Consider the following 20271-nt stretch of genomic DNA (forward strand, 5'->3'; position numbering starts at 1 on the left):
AAGCGGAGTTACACATAAGGGCAGGTTAAGAGTGCAGTCCTAACATCTTTGTGGTGTGTTCACACTTGTAAAGCTGATGAAATAAATATTTCTTTATCTTCGCAGCCATTTGGTAGACGAAGGTCTCTTAGTTGCTGTGCTAGTATTTATGCCAATGTAAGCACAGGGCATTGCTGCAGGTCAGGCTGCAGTGATTGCACAGGCCTTGAGTGTGTGCTGTGAGAAAGCAATAAAGACCAGAGGCAAGCAGTAGCACTGGTCAGTCTCTCTATTCCCTGCCTTTTACCTTTGTCTTCAAGTTAGGAGTTAGGAGGATCCGGGGCATGGTCTGAAGGATACAGCAACTTTGCTGAAGCTTAAGAGATCTGGGTCTGGTCTGTTCCTGAGTGGGAAAGTGCCTGGGAGTCCTATGTATGCCATCTGGAGCTCCATGATGGAAGAAAGGTGGGATATAAATGTAATAAATAGATGAGAGACATGGCGTATCTGTATGATGGAAGGGCACAGTTACTATGTGTATTTAAACCCGCCGGAGCCTGTGGACTTCCTCAAAGCACTTCTACTTGAAGCAGGCGGGGGACAGGCAAAGAATCCTGCTTTGTACAGGATCCACTTGCTCACTCAAAGGAGAAGGTGCTGCCTGTCAGCTGATAACATATGTGACATCATCTGATGGATGAGTGGGCGTGGTGTGGGGAAAATGGCCTCACGGGCCGAATTGGACTCCCTGATGGGCCAAAGGTTCCCCACCCCTGTTCTAATTGAGAAAAACAATTTAGCTCAATGTCTACCCAGAAGGAAGTCCCATTGATTTCAGTGAGCCTTACTTCTAGGTAATTGAATATTAGATTGCAGCCATACTCTCCTCCCATGTATATGTCTGTACTGGGAGTACTAGTTCCTTTTAATTGCCTGTTTGATTTTTCAGTAAATGGGAATGTCAGGATAGATTCTAGAATAACTAGGACTATATTATGCTATTGAGTCTATTTCTATGTTGTGTCAGCACTGTGAAGCACCAGCTGTACAGAGAAAAGCAATTTTGGAATAAATTGTGGCTAAAGAAAATGACCATTTGTTCTTAAGCAGTTAGTTCTTACACCTCTAATCCATCTTTGCCAATGTGCTATTGTAGTTAAATAACTGAATGTTTTCATTTCCTATAAAACCCATGTGACTATTCTTTGTAGTGCTTGCTAATTTCATTTCATCTAGAACTCTCTTCTGGTTTTTTTGCTTTTTTTGGTAAAATTAGTTTGAATTGTCTGCCTTCTAATTTTGTTTCCTGTCTGCTTGTTGCCTGTCAAGATGGATAGAAATTCAGAATAGACTGAAATTTTCAGAAGTACCAGCCAGAAGTAAAATAATGAATTACTGCTTTTATTCCCGGTTAAATATGGCTATGAGAGATGACTTTGTCCGATGGAATTGTAGACATCCATCTCTCAGCTACTATTTTGTTATGCCTATAATGTTACATTTTTAGTTGATCAAAGTTAAATGCACACTATATTTCTGCAAAATCAGATGTTTGAATTGTTGAATAATTCACAAGTTGTTTGCTGTGTTTTATTTTTCCCAGTTTGGAAGGGAAAAACTTGATTGGTATTTACTGGTTCCATGTTGAGCATGGAAATGTGAGGCATAGGAAGTATGAGCTATGGCTGTGTGCGGCACCTGCTTTGGGTCAGGGCTAGGCTGCAACCATGGGTAGCTAGAACCAAATTTAGGCTTGGAAGGGGGGACTCTCAGGAACATCCTGAGTGTAGAGGATTCTGGATTTTTCTGTTGACTAGACAAAAACAGATTGAGACTAGTGCAGGGGTGGCAAACCTTTGGCTTTGAAGATGTTGCTGGACTGTGGTTCCCATCATCCCTCTCCATTGACTATGCTGTCAGGTGCCATAAGAAAGCTGCAGAGATAGCGCACCCTGGTAATGATCTCTTTCAGCTTCTGCCTTCTGGAAGAAGGTATAGGGTTATAAAGACCAGGACTAGCCGCCTGAGAAACAGTTTCTACCCAAGTGCAATTCTGGTTCTAAACGCAGCATAAGGAGTCTTTATAGTATATTGTATTTTAAAATGGGGTTTCAGAGTTTTTAGGGGGTTTTGAATGTTTTATGTAGATTTCCAATTTCATTGTTCTGTATGGGACAATGGCAATAAAGATATCGTCTATCGTTGATTGGGGTTGATGGAATTTGTTGTAGAGCAACAACTGGAAGGACATACAAGGGCTGTAGAGCACATGCTTTGCATGCAAGCAATCCCAGATTTTTTTATTTAAATCAGATTTTTTAAATTTAAATTGGATTTTTAAAATAAAATGCTTTTGGAGGAAAAAACTTTCTAAATATAGTTTTCTATTTATGTTACATTATAGTCCAAAGGCTATTCATCAGGAAATAAGATTTGTTTTTCATGTGTGCTAAAACTCAGTCTAAGGTGTTTTAAAAAAAAAATTAACCACATCAGTTAACAAACATGGATACATATGCTGTAATGCTATTGTTTCAGTTAAATAAATTGTTTAAATTGTTATTAAGGAAATGATTACTTTTCTCCTTCCAATAAAGTACACCATCTGGTTGTAAATATTAAGATTATATCTTTTTGTAAAAAAAAAAGATTAAAATCAAGTCTTACTGACTAGTGATTTAAATTGTGATTTAATTCGTGGTTTAAATCAATTTGATTTAAATCAAATCCACCCTGATGAGAACTGCTCATCTTCTAACATTAGGCAGATGAGACTCAGGAATATTCACCTTTCTAGTTAGAGAGAACCCATGTTTTCAGAGAAACTGTTCAAGGCACCTCTGGGAAGCAGTTGTGCTTCACGGAAACGTTCTTTGCAAAGTGAAGAACATTTATCAATGTATCGTGAAATTACTATTCTGACCTTGTTTTAAAATCCGCATGCCACACTGCATAAAAATATCTAGAGAGCGTCTTGCTTGTTTGTGCAGGATAGAAGTCCTGGACAGGCATTAGCAGAAAGACAGCATTTGTTTACAGTTCCTTGCTGGTGTTTCGGAATGGCTCACTTAATCTTATGTAATTGCAGTCACATCTGTTATCTTCTACCTGTAGCACCTTCCAGTTTGAAGGAAGTGTCAAAATGTGTTGCCCTACTGTGGTGACCTTTTATCCAGCTGTATGAGCTTGTCTCATTCTATTGTATTCTCTTCATTAACTTAAATGGTCTCTGTGGGAAACTGGGCCCAATTTATGACCTAGCCAGAAAATCTTGCCTTTAACTAATTAACTTACAGCATCACCTCAGCTAAATAAAGCTTAATGGGTCATTTAATCTCTCCCATTCCAACAGAAATAATTTTACACTTTTTAAATAAAAAAAGAGAAGCCAAGGGTGCACAATATACCCTTCTGCCAAACACACACAAATCATGTACTCTTTGTGAACAACTAGATGCTTGCTTAGATAATCTGCAGGATTCACATAAAATTGCTGTGCTTTACCCAACTCTTCCCTTAAACTTAAGAGATGTAAAATAAATAAAGACAAAGCCTTGGAGGCCTTTGGCAGCCCAGTAGTTCAAGCTAAAATTGGATACTTCCTCCTTCCAACTCTCCATTATTTGAAGCTAGTTATCGCATATTTGTTCTATTTTAAATATTATTATTTTTTGTTTCTCAGTCAAAGACTCTCAAGTTGGCTAATAACATTTTAAAACAATACGTATATTCAAATTACAACAATTAAAACAAAATACTAAAACTGACTCCATTAGCAGACAGTAATAAAACAGCAGTACAATCAAATGCTACTAAAAGCTAGAGAAAATAAAGTATCCTAACAGATAATATGTGTTGGGTGAGATGTGTTAATGTACATAAGTAATGGAGTTATGCTGCTTTACAATTGCTGCCAGAAATGGGAAAAGGCCATTTAAATCTTGTTTTAATTTCATTTGAATTCTTTAAGCGTTAATTGTTTATAGAGCTGTGGTTGTAGATAAGGGTGCACTTTGCTGGGAATTTCAAAGCTTTTCCTTTTGGGATTGGTAATAGTAGATGTAGCTTTGGAAGGATTTGCTGGCTTCCTGGACTCATTTCCCTCTTAGTTGGGTTGGGAAGTGGATCTAAAACTCCACCACCAACTCAGACCATTTTGACAGGTGCCTAGGGCCCACCCACCTTTATTTGTTTTCAGCTATAATTATTCTTGGGACGCGGGTGGCGCTGTGGGTAAAACCACAGAGCCTAGGACTTGCCGATCGTATGGTCGGCGGTTCGAATCCCCGCGGCGGGGTGAGCTCCCATCGTTCGGTCCCAGCTCCTGCCCACCTAGCAGTTCGAAAGCACCCCTAAGTGCAAGTAGATAAATAGGTACCGCTTTATAGCGGGAAGGTAACGGCGTTTCCATGCGCTGCGCTGGTGCTGGCTTGCCAGAGCAGCTTCGTCACGCTGGCCATGTTACCTGGAAGTGTCTTCGGACAGCGCTGGCTCCCGGCCTCTTAAGCGAGATGAGCACGCAACCCCAGAGTCGGACACGACTGGCCCGTACGGGCAGGGGTACCTTGACCTTTATAATTATTCTTTCTGAATATTCAGTGCTTTACATTTTTAACACCTTTTGCTGTTGCCACTGGGTGAGAGACAAAGGTGCCAGTGGATGGAAAGGAAGAATTGGTGCGTTCCCAGTTCTTCCTTTTCAGTTCGGCCCCGCAGGAATTCCTGTTCTACATCAGGTGAGCACAATTTTGGGGGAAACCCCTGTAGACCAAATGGTGAGGCCTGGCAATCCTAGTTAAGCCTATGGACCTGAGGTTCTGCACACCTGCGTTAGGGAGATACACATTACAGTTACCGTATTTTTCATCCTATCGGGCGCACCGGCCCATAGGACGCACCTCGGGGTTTTTTTTTTGGGGGGGGGGGGAAATGAATAAAAAAAAATTATTTCCCCCCCAGCCGCGGCTGCCCACCCCAAGCCTTGCGCACACCTGCCCGAAGCACGGGGCACCCTCCGGAGGGCTCCGCGTGCTTCGGGCGGCAGGTTGCCGCCCCAAGCCTCGCGTGCCCGGCAGGACCTCCCGCCGGGCTTGCAAGGCTTGCGGACAGCTTCCTGAAGCCTGGAGAGCGAGAGGGGTCGGTGCGCACCGATGCCTCTCGCTCTCCAGGCTTCAGCAAAAACCTGCATTCGCCCCATAGGACGCACACACATTTCCCCTTCATTTTTGGAGGGGGAAAAGTGCGTCCTATGGGGCGAAAAATACGGTAAGTATTCCAGACCCAAACCATACTAAGCCCTTTATTCGCTTTCTCAGTGATCTTGGAAATTCCATAGGCTCTTATGGCTTAAGATATGGAAAAATACATGTAGTAGTTCTTGAATATGTGAAACTTTTTTGCACGGAAGCTCAATGTTTTTGAAAAGTTGCAGGAAGGTTATAATTCTGTTGAAGGGTCTTCCCATAATATCACCGTTCACAGCAGCTTTTGTGTAATAAATTGAATACATGTGACTAACTACAACTATAATTTGGAAGGGCCCTGTAATGATTAGTGAAGCATAGAAGAACAGGTTAACAGATCATCTCTGATTACTTGTAGCATGGTAAATGAGTGCTACCGTCTTTACATTTGGAAGGCATCTGTACAGTTAAAACAGAGATAAAATAAAGCGAGTTGAATAGTGCTGGAAAGAATACCTATTTAGGCATGTTGCTTTGAGATAAATATTGAAATGAAAGTTGACAAAGATGCTTTTTATTACCCACACGATATTCTTCAACCTGTTTACTTTTTTCCTTTTTAGACTTCTGTACAGCTTGGCTTTTAATGCCAGGTTCCTGAGGCATCTTTGGTATTTAATCTCCTCAATGACTACACGAATGATTACTGGGTATGTCATATTCATTAATAATCTAAATGTAAATGAAGCAGTGTGTGCCAGTGCAGAACCAAACAGTGTGTGAGAATAAACGGGAGGTGTGTTGTACTTGGAGACAGGAGGTGCCATCTTAAGAGGCACTGCCTTTTATGTGAGAATGAAGAAGGAAGTTTCCTCTAAAACGATGCCTGATGTCTTGTTTGCGGGTTTCCCAAAGGCATCTTGTTGGCCACTTAGAACAGGATGCTGTGCGCTAGATGGGCTTTTGGTCTGATTCAACAAGGCTCTTCTTAGTTCTTAACACACCTAGGCATCATCTAAAAACAAAATACACTTTTAAAAAAGCATATTTATATGGATAACTGGGAATGCACCCCAAGGTGAGTTTACTCATGTATGCTCTCTTTTCCACACCATGTTGATTAAGTGGAAGAGCAAACACATGAATGGGAGTTATTATTTCTTTAATGGGGGGGGCAGCCCTTTTACACTTGCAGAATTTCACTACTGAGCTAGATACTATTATTGATAAACCAACTTAGCTTGCATAAGATGAAATGAAATTATACAGTGGTGCCTCGCAAGACGAAATTAATTCGTTCCGTGAGGCTCTTCGTATAGCGGTTTTTTCGTCTTGCGAAGCAAGCCCATTGACAGCTTAGCGGATTAGCGCTATTAGTGGTTTAGTGGCTTTTAGCGGATCAGCTGATAAGCGGCTTATCAGCAGATCAGCTGATAAGCGGCTTAGGGCTTAGGAAAAGAGGGGAAAAAGGGGAAAAAACCCGCAGGAACTCGCAAGACATTTTCGTCTTGCTAAGCAAGCCCATAGGGAAATTCGTTTTGCGAAGCGCCTCCAAAACGGAAAACCCTTTCGTCTAGCGGGTTTTCCGTCTTGCGAGGCGTTCGTCTTGCGGGGCACCACTGTATTTGTAAACCTTACTAGGCCAAAATATGGTTGTTCATGCTGGCTCTTGATCCTGAAGTTGCATCAGTCTCTATAAGTACTGTGATGCACTGATACACCTATCACGTCTGCCCATCCACCTGGGAATTTACCGTATTTTTTGCTCTATAAGACTTACTTTTCCCCTTTTAAAAAGTAAGGGGAAATGTGTGTGCGTCTTATGGAGTGAATGCAGGCTGCGCAGCTATCACAGAAGCCAGAACAGCAAGAGGGATTGCTGCTTTCACTGCGCAGCGATCCCTCTTGCTGTTCTGGCTTCTGAGATTCAGAATTTTTTTTTCTTGTTTTCCTCCTCCAAAAACTAGGTGCGTCTTGTGGTCTGGTGTGTCTTATAGGGCGAAAAATACGGTAGCTTTGGTTCCCCTCCCCCCCTCAACTTCAGTGCACCTCATTTTTCCAATTAGAACATGCTATTTAAGACTTCTTGATATGAGTGTCTGTACATTCTGGTATGTTAGTGTCTTTTCTGTAGATATTCATAAAATAGCTTTTAACATTTTTAACGCCTGGCTAAGTGACAGAAAATACCTAATGTTCCGTTGGGATATTCAGCTGCGTGATAACCATCCTGAGAATATTATATAAACAGAAACATAAATGCCAGCATTATTTTATTAGAATCCATGTTAAAAGATAAATTATGAATCTTCCACCTTTTAAATATCAGTAAGTTAAATAAATATTTATTTATTTCATAATTTTGTGTACCTCCCTTCATCCAAAGGCCCAAAAATATTATTTGCAGATTCTAAAAAGCATATTTCATCATTTTAAACTTGTTCCGTATTGTGGCATCGGGAAAATAAAAATCACCTCATGTCCCCCCCCCCCCAGTTCCCAGGTCCTAAGATTAAATTAATGACTGCTCTTCCTCTTTTGTTCTGTTCTGTTAAGGTCTATGGTGCCACTCCTTCAGGTGATATCACGTGGCTCACCGATGTCTTTAGAAGATTCTAGTCGGATCATCCCTCTCTTTTATCTTTTTAGTTCCTTGTTTAGTCACTCGCTTATTTCTATACATGATAATGAATTCTTTGGTGATCCTATAGAAGGTAAGAGTATCCTCCTCAACAGCTTTTGTCTAGTGAAATATTCCCCCTCAAAACTCATATTGTTGTTATAAACACATGGTCGTGTGTGTGTATGTGTATTATCCACACACACCCGGGCTGGAAGTGTACAGTATTTCCCAAAATTCTGCAAAACTGAGTAACTGTTGGTTGTCTCATTGTTTTGTTGTTGCTATAATTATACCATAATTTTGAAATATTCTCCTGTTGTTTGTCTGTCCCTGCCCTTTAATATCTCTCAGGAGTGGAGGGGAAATGATGCTGAATTTGCTGTGGTTTTATTCAGGCCTGTAGCAACTTACGACTTTCAAGCTGGACAGAACCCATTGGATACACAATAGTCGTCTGCAGGGTGCTTAACCATCCTTTATTTTGGCAATTGAAAGCAGCCAGGCAGTAAAAAGGAGCATTCTGGTGCTTCCCTACATGGTTTGTAGGCTGTGTTGGGCTGTTTGGGTTAGAAGTTGTATGGATCTGGTTAAAAACAAAGTGCCAAACTTGAGTTTTGAAATTGGTGCTAAATTGTCATAGATAAAACAACAGGGAAGGTTTGCACTGCTTGTATAAAATTGGCATGCAAAAATGTTAAAACCCAAGCCATGTACTTATTCTTCTATATTAGAAATGTAGCTAACTCTTAGCTACATTGAAAGCAAAGAGGCATAATTCTAACCAGAGATATTAGCATAGATCCAAAATATCTTCTCCAGTTCTGTCTTGTACTTTGGGTCCAGAGAAATAACTTCTAGTTATGTATTGTCTAGTTGTAGGTCCAAGGCAGTCATCGATGATGCCTTTTACATTAGAAGAACTGGTAATATTATCACGCTGCCTTCGAGATGCTTGCTTAGGAATCATTAAATTGGCATATCCTGAAACCAAACCAGAAGTTCGTGAAGAATACATTGCAGCATTTAGAAGTGTTGGAGTCACCACAAATACAGAAATGCAACAGTGCATCCAAACAGAACAGAAACGGTGGATTCAGCTCTTTAAGGTACAGTAGTTTTCATTTATATATAGAACTTCCCTTTTCATGCACTTTAAACATGGAGATAACACAGGTGATGATGTCTACATATGGAGTTAGCACCTGATTTAATTACAAAGACAGTAAGAGAGATTAGTTTTTTAATTAAAGGGTTTTTTATAGAGTATGTTTCTCCTGATTGTTAATGCTATTGTAAAATAGTATTTCTGGCAGTATATTTTTAATCTAATTGAATTTAAGTGGGATCTTAGAATTGTTAAAAATGCCGTTATATCTTGGAACAAGTAGTTTTCTTGAGGAGCTTAGATGCAGAAAGGAGAAGTGATGTAGAAAATGGGTGCTACATTCGTTTCTGATTCAGCTACTGATGTTTAGCTGTCAGTTCTTGCAGATGTTGCATATCCATAAATAATGAGTATCCTAGGGTCACCATTGTCCTATGGATATAGGCATGTTTAGAGCTTATTGCTCTGCTTTCAGACAGTTTGGAACAATGCAGTAAAAAAGACCAAACTGAGTAGGGCTTTAGAGATGGGTCTTTTACAAAAATAGATAACATAAGTTGGCTTTTTATTTTATTTTTAAAAGAAACTATTCTGTTAACACAAGGGTGGGGAACATGGGACATTCCAGCTGTTGCTGGACTGTGGTTGGCTGGGCTGATGATAGCTGTAGTCTAAGAACATCTGGAGGACACCTGGTTGGCAACCCTTTGTTAGTGAATCAGTAGTGCTAATAATACATTCTTCAGTTTTCCCCTATTTTTGTTTTTTTCTCTGTTGAGACAAACAATCTTGGAGCTATGCCCATGGTCCATACTTCATGTACTGTTTTTGGGGGGTTTCTGTATGATCTTAAGCTCCTTTTCGAGTACCGTACACATTGCAGAGCCTGGCTGAAAAGCTGTTGTGTGGATATCAACCACCTATGGGTGCAGCAAACTAAGACTTTGTTCGCACACCAGTTGCAGTGTTTCAGGGAGACGAAATGAATAGTCTTCTACCCAGTCTATTTTTTCTTTCTTTTTGGCAACCCAAGGTTGAACAACACTAAGGAGGTGGGTTAGGAATCGAGAATATAACGGTTGTGCAAGAAAGTGCTTGACTTGCCATGAAATTTCTGCAGCAAACACATATAGTCAGCTAAAATTACTCATTAAAGGAGTGGAAGCAGAAGAAATGCATTTTCCAAATTGAATGCTAGATTTACAGTCGGTTTAATACTGGCGACCTCTCACACACTAATGTTCAGTTCGAGTCATCAGCCGTCCCTTCAGGTCTTTTATCACTGCTTTTGTCAAGCTATCTATTTAATTGAAAGAAGTTAATTGAATGAAAATGATCAACTAAGCTTGTATTAATATTGCTAATGGAACTTTCTTCTTGGCCATGTTTGGAGAAAGATGTCATGCTAGACTTTAGGAAAGGCCCATTAATGCTTGCACTTAACCTGATGGGCTAATTAAGGAATGCTTATTCATTCTACAAGTCTACAATAGCCTCTATCCCGCCCATTTTGCCCGATTTTTACAACACATTTCACTTACGAGCATGAACATTACGGACATTACCAGTGATGAGAGTAACTGATAATGTTTTGATTGTGTTGAATACGGTCCTAATGCATCACTAAAGTTAGAATTTTGCAGATTGATCTAATATCTGTTTGCACAATTTTATTTAATTAGATGTCCTTTCATTATCCTGTTACATGCTCAGTTTGTTAAGCTGGGCAGAGAGGCCCAACATATGTTTTTGTATGTTATGAAATCATGCCATGTCCTTGCGCTGTGCATCATTGCATCCATTTAGCAAACTATCTGGTGTTGAAATCTACAAAAAGAACTGTTTTAACGCTTATGTAGAGTTGTTAAAATTTGGAAAGATTCCAGGGGGTCTTGATAATTAATAATTGTGCAAAGAAAAGCAAGTTGCAGAATAATGTTCACCAGAGAAGAAATACCGTATTTTTTGCTCTATAAGCTCTCCATCCTAAAAAGTAAGGGGAAATGTGTGTGCGTCTTATGGAGCGAATGCAGGCTGCGCAGCTATCACAGAAGCCAGAACAGCAAGAGGGATGGCTGCTTTCGCTGCGCAGCGATCCCTCTTGTTATTCTGGCTTCTGAGATTCAGAATATTTTTTTCTTGTTTTCCTCCTCCAAAAACTAGGTGCGTCTTATGGAGCGAAAAATACGGTACATATAATGCATTTCTCTTAATCTGTGTGTATTCTGTGCCTTTAAAAATAGAACTGCACAAGATACACCTCTGTGGCCAAGGAATGGAAACATGTGGCCCTCCAGATCTGACTCCCATCATCCCTGAACATACCCCATGGCTGATGGGAGATTGAGTCCAACATCTGGAGGGCTACAGGTTTCCCATCCCTTTTGCCCAACACAAAAATGATAGAATCTCAGCTGGTTAAAGCAGAGTGCTGATAACGCCAAGGTTGCAGGTTAGATCCCTGTATGTGACAGCTGTGTATTCCTGCATTTAAGGAGGTTGGATTAGATGGTCCTTGGCTTCCCTTCCAACTCTATGATCTATATGTCAGATATAACATAGACCCAACCCATTATAATTTCACTTCTATCATGTTCTGTGAATGTAGGAGTCTATGGTAAACAAATTGAATGATATTTGTAGAATATAATCTGTAGGATTAAAGGTTTCAAGTCCTGCATTTTTGCATGAGATTCAATTTTTTGCACAAAAGTTGTAGTGGGTGATGCTCTCACCGATAATCAAGTAACCCATCACAAAAAAAAAAAAAAATCCCATTACCTAGACATACATGCACAGTTCAGTCCTTCTCTTTGAAATCTGCCCCAAGAAGGGAAGAAATCTGTGTCTCACTCAAGCAATGTGCATTCCTGCTTCTAATGTACAGTAGTAACTTCTTACTTAAAGGAACCAGTTTGCAACAAATTTACTCTTCCTTTGGTGCCAAAGGGCAGTTGAAAGAGAGGGATTGTAGGTGCCACTTCAAAACAAATAGTTTTATCCTTGTTTGCATGCTTCTGCTGTTGACAAACCTGACTTATCCTTAGTTTCCACCCACCCAGAATTTTTTTAATGAAAAATTGGATACAAACCTATTGAAGTAACCAAGTTTATGAATTTGTTTTGTTTCTATCAAAAAACCAAAATGTTTTCCCCATATTCTAGTTCTAAATGTTTTCCAAGCTCAAGAGATTCCTAAAACAATTGGTAAAAACAACAGAACCTTACTTAAGAGAATAATTTTTAAAGTTACACTGTTACATTTAGTTTTAGTTTCAGAATAAAGAGTGGACAAGATAGAAATTTAGATAATTATTAGGCATGGTATGGAGAAAGTGGATAGAGAATTATCCCTGTCTCTCCCCACCCCAATATAATAGGGCCCCGATCTAGGGCCCAAGATCACCCCATGAAGCTGGTTTGTAGAAGATTCAGGTCAGATAAAAGGAAGTGCAGCACATAGGAATTCACTCCACAGGCTGACAACATGGGTGGCATTAAAAGGGGATGAGACAAATTAATGGAGGAGAAGGCAATCAACAGCCAGGCACTACTTCTATAATCATACACCGCATGCTTCTGAATACTAAATTCAGACGGATTCAAATTACAAGAAAATTTTGCCTAGATGTTAGGATTAACTTTTTGACAGTGTTAGAAACTGAGATATGAAAGCTAAGAGCTAAATGGCACTTTAAACCTAGGTTATGGGCGCAGCAACTGAATGTCTAGGCACATCTTTTTAATAACAAGAATACAAAGCTTGAAAATGAAGGAACTGCAGCTAAAATATTATGTTCATTTTTCACATGGTCTAGGCCTTCCCCTGCCCACCCCTCTAATATTCTTAAGAGGGTCTCTTCTCCAGTCTTCAGAGAGTGGCTGGAAGTGGGGAGGCAGAAAAAGGGCCTCCTTTCCTTCCACTCTGCAGTTTTAATCTGAAATCTTAGGCACAGTCCTGCGCCCAGAGCTCAGAAACTGCTCGCGCTAATGAAATTCCCTGTGGCAAGATGCTCCTAGAACAATGGGAGTTTCAAACACTGTTCTGACAGTAAGAGCTGCATAGTAGGGGGTTGGACTAGATGATTCGTTGGGTCCCTTCCAACTCTACAATTCTGATTCTTCATCCTGCCTTTGCACTTCCCATGGGCTTTTAATTGGTCATTGTGAGAAAAGGGATGTTGGACAAGAATAGATAGGCCTCTGGTATGATTCAGCAGGGCTCTTTATGTTCTTGCCTCTTTTTAGAATAAAGAGTGGTTCCCTTTTGTAAACCGCCCCCCCCCCCCCGCTCTGGTGTGTTTCTGAGCAGGCTTGTAGGAAATTGGTCACCCACCCCCTCAAAAGAAGAAGTAGTCCTAAGGACTATTTCTGCCTCAGATTAATTTCTTTGAATGTCTTTCAGATTACTTCCCTCAGTGCTTGAAAGGTTTCACATGCAATATCTCATGACGTTTGCAATCAGGGCCTAATGGAATCAGTGCTTGAGTGACCAACTTGGCTAACCTGCATTGAATTTTACAAAGGGCAAAAAGTGGTGGAAAAGATTCTGCATAATCATACAGATCTCCTAATGGTCCCCCCACCAGTAGTTTTCTAACCTGTAAAAAGTTCACTTAATAAACCAGGTCATTAAAAAAAATATCTTCAGTATGTGGAAAGGAAACCTTTTTGACTGTCCATTAAGTTCTTTTGCTCCTTTTGGCATCTGCCCACTAATGCACCAGTTGAGACATTATTGAAGTAATTACATTTTTTTAAATAAAAAAACCCCTATTGGCTCATAGTGCCATACATCTACTGTGCTGCTTTCAAACTTGATATAACTGAATGGGAAGGGCAGGGATTTTGTTTAGTCTTATAAATTAAAGATGAGTGTCTTAAAATGTTCAATTATTATCTGGGTCTTGGATCATCATATGCATTCTTGGATCTTGTGAATATCACAAGGAAGGGAATATGCAACATCTCTTTTCTAGCATTATTCTTTTCCCTACCTCCAATAATCACCTGTGATCTAGCACTGGTAACTGTTGGAGGAACTGGATATTTACCTAGGTGTGAATTTCTTTTATGGTCACAAATCACCTGATGTATGAGATAAATCAACAGGCAAGGTCATCTAAGCCAGTTAGTTACTATGGCAATGACCCAGTGTTTAAGTCATGTCAGCTCATTAGTCAGTCAGTCTGTCCATGAGTTGGAGTTTGTGTTGTGTCTTGAAGGTGGAGCAACAGAGATATTTTATGCTAGTATATATCTGTATCTGTAGAGCCAACAAGCTGTATGTATATATGAACACCTAGACTGTATTACTAAAGCCTTATCTTTTACAGCTGTAAACTATTTTGCATTTTAAGCTGCCTCTGGGTGGTGCCTGGAACTGTGGGGCAACTACTTCTATGTGGGTATCTTACTCAGATCTCCTGCCTCCTGAAACTTTGTCCTTATATCATAAGGAGTAGATACTGGCTTGTTCAAATGTAAAACCTTTACAACAGTGAGCTGCAGCAAGCCTTGGTCTTGTACACTTCCATCTCCTCCTTGGGTGCCTTTGTAAAGAGGAGTTAAGAAATACTCGGTTCCATTTTGAAATAACTGCCGCTTGTTGTGACATCTGAAGTGTACAAACTGGTTAATCTTAACTATGGCCTATTCCAACAAACTATAGTAAAGATTAACCACAGTTTATCTGGGTTCAGATATCATGACAAACGACAGTTAATCTGAAATGGAAGCAATACTTTGCTGAGGCTTACTGTGGCTCATTCTTATAATGCTGAACCATGGTTTAGCAGTATATCCGAATACAGCCACTATTTAGACAAGTTAGTGCAAAATGAGGCAGTGCAATTGTTGGCAGGAATGAGAGTCTGTCAGAATATTATACTTCTGCTTAAAGATTGGCACTGGCTACCTGTTGGCTACTAGGCTGAGTTACTATAGGTACAAAAGGCTCTTAATTGTTTGGGACCAGATTACTTAATAGATCACCTTACCCCGTACATACTGTTGCGATCACTTTGATCTGTGGAACTTGTGCCATGTCTACATTTGCAATGAGTAATTCCCTTAATGTGGCAGCACCTGTCCTTTGGGCAGTCTCCATGACTGTACTGTTTTAGATGTTTGCGGAAAACTTTTCTGTTTCAACTGGCCTATCCAGACATGTAATTTTGTTTCATCTGCTCTTAAATCTGTGTTAGATGTTTTATTGTATGTGGTTGTTTTTATGTTTTAAATTTGTTTTTAAATGCTTTATTCATTCATTCATTCATTCATTCATTCATTCATTCATTTTTTTAGTGTGTGTTTTCTGTCCAGAGAATGGCAGGATGTAAATTTAAGTTAATAAATGGTACAATTGGGTATTCTATTCTAAATTACGTTAAATGAAAACAATTTTGTTTCCTTGACTTTCCTCGAAATGCTTTTTTTTTTTACATGTTGAGAGATTTCAGTTATTTTGATGAAGAAGTAATTTTAAGTAATTTATCTAATGAAATGCGGCCAAATATTTGATTACTTAATCATGTCTCTTAAGAACAAAAATACTGTAACATTGTATATTTTAAAACATTGCTGCTTTGTCTGTGGTATTCTGAAAAGGACAAAGTTACAATCTATATTGATATATTTCTGCCATCCAGGTAATCACTAACTTGGTGAAAATGTTGAAATCTAGAGATACAAGAAGGAATTTCTGTCCACCAAACCACTGGCTTTCAGAACAGGAGAACATTAGAGCAGATAAGGTAATACAGATGTGGCTGTTTTAAAAAACTCTTTCATTCTTTTAAAATCAACCAGATTTTAATTCAGTACAGATTTTATTTTTTTAATTTTATCATCACCACCCAGTTTTCCCCTGAGGGGTCATCCAGCGATGTTGATGTTTTTTTTTTTTAATACATCTTTATTAAAGTTTTTTGAATAAAGGTAAAGGTAAAGGTACCCCTGCCCGTACGGGCCAGTCTTGACAGACTCTGGGGTTGTGCGCCCATCTCACTTAAGAGGCCAGGGGCCAGCGCTGTCCGGAGACACTTCCGGGTCACGTGGCCAGCGTGACATCGCTGCTCTGGCGAGCCAGAGCCGCACACGGAAACGCCGTTTACCTTCCCGCTGGTAAGCGGTCCCTATTTATCTACTTGCACCCGGAGGTGCTTTCGAACTGCTAGGTTGGCAGGCGCTGGGACCGAGCAGCGGGAGCGCACCCCGCCGCAGGGATTCGAACCGCCGACCTTTCGATCGGCAAGCCCTAGGCGCTGAGGCTTTAACCCACAGCGCCACCTGTTTTTTGAATACAAATGCATAAATAATAAACGACATTACCTATATCATAACATAATTTCATCACTTCTTTGGACTCCCTCACATCTCCCGCTCCCACTTACATTGTTACAAAAATTTTTTCCCAGCAAGTTACCCACTTGTTTACAATCTTATCTCCACTCATTTAAATAAAATCTTTCATTCTTTTAAAATCAAACAGATTTTAATTCAGTACAGATTTTAATTCAGTTTCCTTTTAAAATCAAACTCCTGGTATTAATAATCACATATGTACTTTAGTACAATTCTGGTGTGCAGGTGTTAACCTGACTCCTTGAAGCATTTGGCATGTTTACGTCACTTGTTCTCAGTTCTCTATTTGTGATATATTTGTCATGTCCTATGCATGTTTACTAAGAAGAAAGTTGCACTAAGTTCAGTGGTACATACTTGGGAATAATTTTGTGTAGGATTGTAGCATTAATACATAAGATATTTGTCATATTCCCTGATAAACTTGTGATGCCTTGCTCTGTTGCCCAGTGGTAGAGTTAATCAGAATTTAGGAATTCGGAGCGGTGTTTTATTTGAGTTGAGCGTTATTTTAATACATGGTGTCTGTTTTCCTAGAACATGGTTTGCGGTATCCTAACAGAGCTGTATGTCATTTGAAACTCTGTTTCTGATAATGATAATGATTAAACTGCAGGAAATACTTTTGTCTTAAGGTTTTGACATGAAATATTTAACTATTACATTTAATAAACAACTAGGTTACACAGCTTTATGTACCATCAGCCAGGCATGTATGGAGAGTGAGAAGAATGGGAAGAATAGGACCTCTGCAGTCTACTCTAGATGGTAAGACAATATTGCTTTGCCTCGGAAACTGAAGATGTTGCATCTTTTCTTTCTTTTAATAAATGGAGAGCCTGTTTCTGGAATGTGAGCTTTCCCAATCTGTTGATACAGCATTTAAGAGAATTTGTGCTCCAGTCACAATGCAGTTCATTGGCAATAGTATGCTTCTGAATTGTAGTTGCTGGGAAACAATACATTGTGCTCATGCCCTCTTTGGGGCTTCCCCAAATATCTGGTTGGCCACTGTGGGACAACTAGACAGGATGCTGGACTAGATGAACCCTTGGTTTGATGATGTAGGATTTTTCCTACATTCATGCCAGCAGTTGTTAATATACCAACAGCTAAATTTTACCTAGACAATTGATGGTACCCACTAAAGACCAGTACCTTTTTACATGGCCACTTGGTAGGTACTTGAAATTCCACTGTGTTTGATGTCCTCTTATCTGTGCAACTGATAGATTTGCATCCAAAATCAGTTTTCTCTGCCTGTTCACTTTAATTTCTTGATGAAATAAAGGCTTAATCTTCCATAGGTTGTTCCTCTACCTTTCTTGACTGAATGCCCTTGAAATGAAAAAAGATGTGATCAACATGATTGTGTGAAGAAGGGCACATAACAGTGTGTTTATGATTTGTTTAATCCCACTTGACTCCATATGGGCTAGAATCAATTAGTGTGAAAGAACCACTGACTCACATATGGCTATGTTTATTTGTGCTTTTTCATTTACTTAAATGGCAAGCTCTTGAGTTCTAAATGTCTTGTGTATTGATGACTCCATCCCATATTTCTCTTTAAAGATGGAAACGTTGATGGGGCAATGTAGATAAAATTGACTAATTGACCAGAATAATTGAACTGCTGAAGTTAGATAGTGGTTTACCTTTGCTGTACATGCACTTTGTTTTAAAATGCTTTTAACCCTTAGCTTAATAGATAGCATACGTTGACTGTAATTAAAACTGTTTACTGAAAGTTAGGAAAACACTCATTCCAAGGGCTTACAATATTGGTATTTGCCAAAAATTCCCAGCTCTGTTTCTGTTGCACTAAATAGGCACTCTTAATAGCTCTAGTTAAAAATAGCTTGAGGAGCTCAAAAGTATAGTATCTGTTACTGCTGATGCTTGCTACTGAAAGGCCAGCTAGTCACTACTACCCTGCAAACAGATGATGATGATGATGAATTGCTTCTGCTTTAATACTCAAGTCATACATACCCAGTCTTCCAAGAATTTTTACCATTCCTGCAGACAGTGTCTGCCTGTGCTTGGGACTAGATCTTTCATTATTTAGTCAGATAACTAAAATTTTGTACTTTTTTGTTTGAGGAGTTTTCAGTTCCAACCAAATTGGTTTGCCTTTGTCCACATGAACATTTATATGAGGAGTAGAGTTTAACACAGACTACACCTCTGCTGTTCCAGTGACTATAGCCAGGACTCAGTTAGGGCTATACAATCAAGTGTGTGCATTTGTATACCTGGTGGGACTTCCTACAGTTTCATTTCTGAACATGCTTTATACAATCAGCAAGCTTGGCTCTCTGTATGGAGTGGTGTCTTTACCATCCAGAGAAGAATGGAAAGGTAGTATATTGTATTGTGCACTAAAACTGAGCTCTCTCCCTCTCTGACTTTCAATTTAAAAAGTGGGGTTGGATCCAGCACCTCTTTCCGTGTCTGAGGAACGACAACTTGCCATATTGACTGAGCTACCTTTTGTGGTTCCTTTTGAAGAAAGAGTAAAGGTACATCATCTCTTTAAGTATTGTACTTTTGATAGTTAGCATAAAGCAATGTATTTGCTAAATACGGAATCCTGCTACATGATTTGTAAAGGACCCTGTTCTGCAACACAGAAATAGGCGATCTTTCTGCGTGATCCTATCATTCCAGATGCCATTTTAAAATCACAAGTGAGTGGTGGCATGGTTCAAAGGTTCTTCAGTTTTAGTGCCTCTGTCTTAAAGCGGCTGGGGATGTTTGTATGTGTCTCGTGGTGTGATATTTTCTTTTTTAAATCCTAGATGTGCCAAAGCTATTCTTCGCACCTCCTCTCCCAACTTGGTGCAATGAAGGTGTCTTGGACTACAGCTTTTATTAGTGTGCCTAATGCTCACAGACGATGGGAATTGTAGCCCAAAACACCTGCAGGGCACCGGGTTGGGGAAAGTTGCCTTATGTGATCACAGCTGTGTATGCCTTGCTGGTGTTTAACAGTCATTTGTTGTTCTGGTTGCAGAGGATGGGCAAAACTAGAGAAACAAAGTCCAAAGCGCTGTTATATTTCAGAATGGGGGGGTACTTTTTGGGGGGATGGGCTAGGGGGATCCTGACCTCGACCTATAATTTAGTTATAACTTTGAAAATCATCAGCCCTTTGAAGTATACCACAAAGTGCCTATTGTTTAAAGGGCTGTCTTCATCTTCTTAGTTTAAAAAAACTGTAATAACTTTCTAAGGTTCTTTTGTTGACTCTACAGCTTTCAGCTAATTAGCAAACTGAATTCCCAGAATTGTGCTGCCATCAATGTGTGCTAGTCCTATCAAGGAAATGAAAGATAGTTTCATGGGAGAAATAAATCACTGTTTCCCAAAAGGACAATGATAAATGGAGGGAAAACGTGTTGTTTCGCTTTGGTGCAAGACTTACAAGTGGTACAGAATTATAACTTGAAACTTCCATTCGTCAAGTTTCTTAATGCAGGCATAATACCTTTTTTAACTATTCCCTATACTAACAGTTTACACACATTAACAAACTCTCCAGTATATTATCATTAAACACAGTTTTGAAAGCAAGCTGGAATGTTGTGAAAATGTGGGATATTGAAAATCCATATTTAAATGGGATTACCTTTTCTCTCCCTTTTACTACTCGATTTATACAAGATATTTCAAAGGCTGATCTATGCTGACAAACAAGAGGTTCAAGGAGAAGGCCCATTTCTGGATGGAATTAATGTCACTATTAGGAGAAATTATATTTATGAAGATGCGTACGACAAACTTTCCCCTGAAAATGGTAATGTGTTTTTAAATTAATGCTAAAATAAGTTCATAGTAATAAAATCACTTGCCTTGGGAACTATAAAAATATGAGCCATATACTATTTTCTTGCATGAAAAGCTTACATCCAGATTGTGGGCCTATTTGGTTAGTGCACCATATGAAGATGAATAATTTTCTACCTTGGAATTCCATCTATCTATCATCTATCTATCTATCTATCTATCTC

The 20271-nt window shown here is 39.5% G+C and overlaps 1 protein-coding gene and 2 long non-coding RNA genes across 5 annotated transcripts in view; 1 reads left to right on the forward strand and 2 right to left on the reverse strand.

Annotated features, from left to right (window-relative positions):
- The window catches only part of LOC307199379, a 180010-nt gene that overhangs the window by 76632 nt on the left and 83107 nt on the right, over positions 1 to 20271 (reverse strand). The gene's annotated exons all lie outside the window — the stretch shown is intronic.
- UBE3C (ubiquitin protein ligase E3C) overlaps positions 1 to 20271 on the forward strand; it is a 61104-nt gene that overhangs the window by 19870 nt on the left and 20963 nt on the right. For both annotated transcript variants that reach the window (XR_013843837.1, XM_079996424.1), the window contains exons 11-17: positions 5786 to 5872; positions 7719 to 7876; positions 8659 to 8891; positions 15541 to 15645; positions 16936 to 17023; positions 18683 to 18780; positions 19925 to 20057. Coding sequence is in view for 1 of the 2 variants with exons in the window: in XM_079996424.1 (XP_079852550.1) it covers positions 5786 to 5872; positions 7719 to 7876; positions 8659 to 8891; positions 15541 to 15645; positions 16936 to 17023; positions 18683 to 18780; positions 19925 to 20057 (902 nt within the window). In the remaining variant the exon portion in view is untranslated. The remainder of the gene's footprint in view (positions 1 to 5785; positions 5873 to 7718; positions 7877 to 8658; positions 8892 to 15540; positions 15646 to 16935; positions 17024 to 18682; positions 18781 to 19924; positions 20058 to 20271) is intronic.
- The window catches only part of LOC307199326, a 39382-nt gene continuing 30197 nt past the window's right edge, over positions 11087 to 20271 (reverse strand). The window contains exons 4-5 of one of the 2 annotated variants that reach the window (XR_013831875.1): positions 17414 to 17593; positions 11087 to 13396 (exon numbers count right to left, since the gene is read on the reverse strand). This is a non-coding gene — a long non-coding RNA (uncharacterized lncRNA). Of the gene's footprint in view, positions 13397 to 17035; positions 17594 to 20271 lie in introns of those variants that run through there. The other variant, XR_013831876.1, reaches the window with a different exon arrangement.

This window comes from Podarcis cretensis, assembly GCF_951804945.1.
Source record: "Podarcis cretensis genome assembly, chromosome: 12".
NCBI classification, from domain to species: Eukaryota; Metazoa; Chordata; class Lepidosauria; order Squamata; family Lacertidae; genus Podarcis; species Podarcis cretensis.